General features: G+C 50.5%; 1 protein-coding gene across 1 annotated transcript in view; it reads left to right on the top strand.

Annotated features, from left to right (window-relative positions):
• The first annotated feature begins 414 nt into the window (after positions 1-414).
• ALK (ALK receptor tyrosine kinase) overlaps positions 415-6,000 on the top strand; it is a 308,338-nt gene continuing 302,752 nt past the window's right edge. The window contains exon 1 of the mRNA XM_038131012.1: positions 415-1,098. Coding sequence (XP_037986940.1) covers positions 516-1,098 — 583 coding nt within the window. The 5' untranslated portion in view covers positions 415-515. The remainder of the gene's footprint in view (positions 1,099-6,000) is intronic.

Here is a 6,000-nt window from a genome sequence, read left to right as displayed (position 1 = left end):
CACCACACGGGGGTGGCAGCCGGGCTCGGCGCCCGGTGCCCGCCCCCAGCCCCTCCGGGCCATGTGGAGGTGCGGCTCCAGCCGTGCTCTTGCCGGAGCGCCGGGTCCCCGCTGCGGGCAGCAAGCGGCCGCTGCCCGCCCCCGCTCCCGGGGCCGCTCGTGTCCCAGCGCCGTCCCGGGGGACGCGCACCCCGGCCCGGCTCCCGCGCCCGCCGGGCCATTTTTTTTCCTCAATGAACGCTCCGCCCGCCCCGCCCCCGTTCATTTGCATAATGAGGGCTACCGGGGACGCCATTGGCTGCTGGGGGGCGCGCTCGGGCGTGACGTCAGCGCTCGCTGGGTAATGCCTGCGTTGTGGCGGGTAGTTGGAGCCGGCAAAGCCCGCGCAGCGGCGGCCCCGGGCGGAGCGGCCGGCGGCGGCCCCGAGCTCCCTCCGCAGAGCGCCGCGCCGGCATCGCGCTCCCCGCCGCCGCTCCGCGGGCGCAGGACGGGCCGCTGCCGGCCTCCCGCGGGTCATGGCTGGGGACAGGCTGCCCGCCAGCCTCCTGGCCGCCGCCTGCCTCGCCTTGAGCTTGGCCCCGGGGGCGGCAGGACCGCGGGACACCCCCGGCCTCTCGCGGCTGCAGAGGAGGAGCCTGGCGATGGACTTCGTCGTGCCCTCGCTGTTTCGCACCTACGTGCGGGAGCTGGTGCTGGGGCCGCCGGGGCGCGCCGCGGCGCGCTGCCGCCTGCGCCTGGACTGCGCGCCCCTGCTCCGCGCCGCCCGCGGGGCGCTGCCGCGGGCCGAGCCGCCCGCCGCCCCCGCCGGGCCCTCCGCGGCCGGGCGGCGGCTGCGGCGCGCCAAGCAGCTGGTGCTGGAGGTGGGCGAGGGCGCCGTGCGGGACGGCTGCGCCGGCGAGCCGCCGCCGGGCTCCGGCGGGGCGCACCTGGAGTTCAACCTCACCGAGCTCTTCGCCTGGTGGCTCCGCGCCGGCGACGGGCGGCTGCGGGTGCGGCTGATGCCCGAGCGCCGCGGCGCCCTCCCGGGCAGCGAGCGAGGGCTGTCGGCGGCCATCCGCGCCGCCCGTCCCCGCCTCCTCTTCTACGTCTCCGCGGCAGGTGAGCCGTGCGTTGCATGCCGCGCACCGCGCCGGGCAGCGCCCCTCGCCCGCTCCCGCGCAGCCCCCGCCGTGCCCCGGCGGTGCCGTGCGCCCTCCCCGCCGGGACGCGCCCCGCACCGTCCCGGTCACTGACAGCCCCGCCGGTGCGGGAAGCGCTGCTCCCCGAGCAGTCGCGCCTTCCCCTCACGGCTTGTCCCTAAGGGCTGCGCTTTACCGGTGCGAAATGTATCGAAGCGCTTTGGTGGGGCCAGGAGGACTATTTTGAAAGTGGTGAGGGATTTTTACGAAACGCCAAGAGTTCCTATGCGCTAGGAAGCCGCAAGGAAGACCTAGAAGGTTAAAGTGTCACTAGTCGAAGGACAGCACGATCAGGTTATTTGAAACTTAAAAAATATTATCCTGAAAAGGGATGCTTCCTCAAAGTGCTGCGAGTATTTCAAGGTTATGTGCCAGCAGACCAGGGAACAGCACAAACATCTCCAAAGCTGGGTCTGGCTCCCGATTTTGTACATTAATGCTACTATCTCTATTACTGGATATTGAAATTAATATTATTACTCTTCTTTAAACATAAAGTATAAGGGCTGATTGACATTTTAAACCCCCAAAGGATTCTTAGTGAACTGCATTCTATCAGTTACAGTACAAGAAGTTGTATATCTGAGGAGGCTCATGCAGCACTGGTACTTGTGTGAAGAGAGAACCTGGCTTAGAATCTCGGTTCCAGTGGGCCGTGATTGGCAGCCATGGTTCGGGGCAGCTCCTTTATCTGGAATCAGGACTCTGTTATGGGCCAGTGATCAAGAGAAATTTCCATTCTGTGTGTGCATTGTATCTTTAACAGAAGCTGTGATTCAGCCTTTCCTACTAGAAGAATATAATACCTAGAGGACTGCAGGTCCAAATAATTTGTCACAGTGAGTTAAGTCAGGTACCTTTTATGAAGCTTTGTAGAAGTCAATGGTGTGTCCCTGAGTAGCCACCTACTTAATGGACCACAGAATACACTCCAGTAAATTCACAAGAGGAGGGAGAAGACACTGCTGGGCTTTGAATACAAAGTTGGAGCAACTGATTTTTGATGCTCATCTGAAAAGATGGGATAGCCATCTGAAGAACTACAAATGGAACCCATCTCCTTCCTTGCTGCCTGAAATGAAAACCAAAGCTGACTGTCAGGGTAGGCTGTGTGTAAGTCCTGCAGCTGTGGCTGAAGTGAGGTACCCAGGTTAGCTCTTCCTGTGTTGGATCTGGCAGGGATAACACAGAGGTGCTGTCCACCACAAGGTGGCTAGGTGAGGCCAACACCCCACCCCCCCCCTTCCAGCAGGTTCTGCCTTGTACATTGCCGTAAAGAAAGAATAATTAAAAATTAAAGACACCAAACCCTACTGTCTCCTTTTCTTTCTGTTTGGGGAATTTGTTGTGATTAGCACTTGTTTCGATTTACAGATCTCCTCGGGCAGTGAAGCCTTAGTTGCACATGCCATTTTTACTCAGGTACTTACAGCAATGATGGAGCTTGAGGACATGCATTTGTCTTCTTAGAGGATGAAGGTGTGTTTTTAACCTGAGGGAAGGGCATGTGTAAGAACTAACAGGTTCTCTGATGTGAATACAATGCGGATGGAGCTTTAACCAAAGCTATTAAAACTCTCAGGCTTTATTTTTTGTGTTGTCTCACTGTTGAGGAGAACTGCATGTTTTTCCAGTTCAGTAGGAAGCTATGCCCCTGTAAAAATCATGTTGGAGAGAAAGCTCTGCTGTTCTTACTGCAACACTGTCATGCAAAGTCAATCACAGAGGAGGCAGGAAAAGGAGGAGCAGAGGGAAGGAATATGGACTTCCTTTATCCATATCAAAGTGGTAACTTCTCCTTGCAGCTGTCCATAATCTCCTGTAAAAATCCTGGTCTCCTTCTGAATTGCCCCTCTGCTGTTTCAGCGGTGACTCCTCTGCATAGTTACACTCTTTATGGCTCTGCCCTGATTTTGTAACGTGGATTTGTTTAGCAACATTAGGAAATCCATTCCTCCTGCTTTGCTAAGGTGCTGCCTGTGTGAACACCATGTGTCACTGCCAGCCTTAAATTTGTGCTGTGCAGCCCTGCCGACAGCAGGATGTGCTGACACAGTGATAACAGCACGAACAGCATCCACCAGCCTGTCAGATTCCAGCAGTTATTGACACCATTGCAGCTAATGTGCATGGGGCTTAACTAAAGCCCTTCCTAAGGCAACTGAGCCTTTCCTTCATTGCTTAAGCTAATTGGAAATGGATTTCAAACAACATAATCCTCCCATCAACAATGGAAAACTGCTTCACTTATGTTGGCATACTGGGCTTTTGTTTTTCCTCTTGTCTGCTGGAGATGTCCAGGGTTGCAGTACTTCCCAGAAAAATGTATAATTACCTTGCTAAGTTATTTTCACCACATTATCCTCCATGTGAATGGAGAATGAATTATATTTTAGGGCGAGGAAAAATTGCAAGGGGGTGAAGTCACACTGACCTTAGAGGTGACAACAGAGTCCTGTAAATAATGCTTTATTCTCTTTAACTTATACTTTCATTTGCTGGCTCAAAGAAATATTTAACTGGAGTGAACCCGTTCCTTTTTTAACAGCATGCTTGTACAAAGCATAAAGCACTTTGTCTCAGTCTGTTACTGAACAATTAGTAAAGGATGTTCTTATGGGCAGCTGTTGTTCAGCAGACAAGCCATAAAGCTGAATTTCTACAGGGCTCTTCTGCAAATATTCTTGATGCCAGATTTCTCTCACACTCTTCCTTGTGGGAACAGAGCATCCTGCAAGAAGCTTCAGTTTAGAGAAACTGCATGCAACTTTCATTCAGTTGGAATAGGACCAAACCTCAGCCCATCTACCATTTCTGTGTCAGCTTGGACTTCTCAAAATTTGGTACAGGAAGGTTTTCCTCTCTTGGAAATGCTTTCAGACTTAGCACTGTCTTCTTAGCCTTCTCCCAGTGCTTCTCTGGGACAAAAAATAAAAAAAAAAAACCAAAAAAACAACAAAACATCCAATTAATATGAATCTTTTCTGTATGAAAGACAACAAGAAATGCAGAGGAAGGGAGAAAGAAGCTTGGACAGGAGCGCAGCGCTGCAGATCTCCTGGATTTGAGGTGAACCTCTCAACTGCTGTTGACTTTGCTCTCATTGTCTGTGGCTTTGATTAGAAACTCTGCTGTGCCTCCAAGGAAACCTTTCCCAAAAGAATCTAATGGAAACCAGTACATTGCCATGGGGAACTGAACAGCCAGTGTGAACATTACTGTCAGGAGATTTTCAGGCTGGCTTTAGTTCTGGTCTTACAGGATTTGCTGTATAGTGTTGAACCACAGTGGGTCTCTGGACAGGTTGTTGAGCTTTCTTGGGGGAAATAATCCAAGAGCCCTTCCACTCTAACCCTGCACTGGTTAGAAAAAAAATCGGATTTTTTTCATGTTAACCTCACAGGTAACCAATTCTCTCACTATAGGGCACCTGAGCCACAAATGTTGCTAAATAGGCTTCTTGTGAGTTTACCCAGGAAATTTAATAAGCTGAAATGGCCATAAAATAACTTCCCATGAAAATTAATTGCTACTTACATATGCAGAGGTGGGAAGCGTATGTTAAGAAGGGGCATACAGAGTTGAAAATGAGTCATTCTTCCCTCTAAAGGTCAATGTACTTTCATTCATGAAATAGATTTAACATTCCAATTATATTTTTTAAATAGCAATGCATAACTTTTCATCCTCTGGCTAGGCGAAATATTACTCCTGCACTGTGGCCTTCATCTAAAATTTTATTAACTTGCCACATGTATTCTCCCTGAAACTGTCTGCATTCACTACATACCAATGCTATTATAATGCTGAGGCAATTAGGCTTTACATCTTTAGGGGACTGCAACTATACACCTGAACTCATTTGCAGAAGGAACCCTTTGCCTAAAGATTAGAAAGAACTTCAGACTAGATAAAAATGTGGTTTTGAAACTGGTCATTTTGTAAATGAAAATCAGAGCTCCAAGCTGAAATCTGACTGTGCTGAAGTCTACAGAATTATTTCTGCGTATTTTAGAGGTACCAGCATTTAATCAAAGTCTCTTAGTAATATTTTTCATTATATTTTTGTTTTGTTTTGCTGCCTTCAAATGATACCATTTGGAGTTGTGTCATACTGAGCAGAAAACTGGTAAAAGATACTGGTCACTTTGCAGTTGCTCTCTGGTTTTCTCTCACCCTCAGCTGTGTGCCACACCTGAGATCTGATCTTGCTGTTCTGATAAAGCAGTGGCAGAACTTGCTGGATAAGATTGAGGCACTGCCATCAGTGAAGGTTTCTGCTGTAGCGCAAGTGGCTTTGCTCTTTGCTGGGGTTTTGTGCTGGGGTTTTGTGCTTTGCCTCATCTATCAGGCCAGCTTTGCCAGTCTGAAACTTAAAGATAGCGTGAGTTGCATTTGAGTTTGCTCTGGACATGAACTAGTGCAAATCAAGGCTTTCCTCTTCTACCCTTGGGTTGTCAATGGTGGTACCAGTGGGTTGCCAGTCGCTAAATCAGTGAATCGTGTGTGCTTAGAAGCATCTTTCTCAGACTTTCCTGCCCTATTAGGTATGTAGCACTTCCCTCTAGACCTCCAGTCATTGGTGCTCTCCAGAAATGTGGATATAGTCAGTTCACAGTGCCTCTTCTTGAACTGGAAATGCTTCTTGAAGAGGAAACTAACTGTCTAGTGATGGGGTTTGCCTGGCTTTGTGGGCAGTATGATTCTTGATCCTACTGCTGTCCTTCTTGTTCCTGTCCAAGTCACTTTCCTGTTCCATCAGCACTGAGAAAACTCATGGCTTATGAGTCTTTAGACTCATGATGCCTTGTCCATGTTGACC

This window comes from Motacilla alba, chromosome 3 (assembly GCF_015832195.1).
Source record: "Motacilla alba alba isolate MOTALB_02 chromosome 3, Motacilla_alba_V1.0_pri, whole genome shotgun sequence".
Taxonomy (NCBI): domain Eukaryota; kingdom Metazoa; phylum Chordata; class Aves; order Passeriformes; family Motacillidae; genus Motacilla; species Motacilla alba.
The sequence above is the reverse complement of the archived record's forward strand: the minus strand, read 5'-3'. Positions and strand labels throughout refer to the sequence as shown.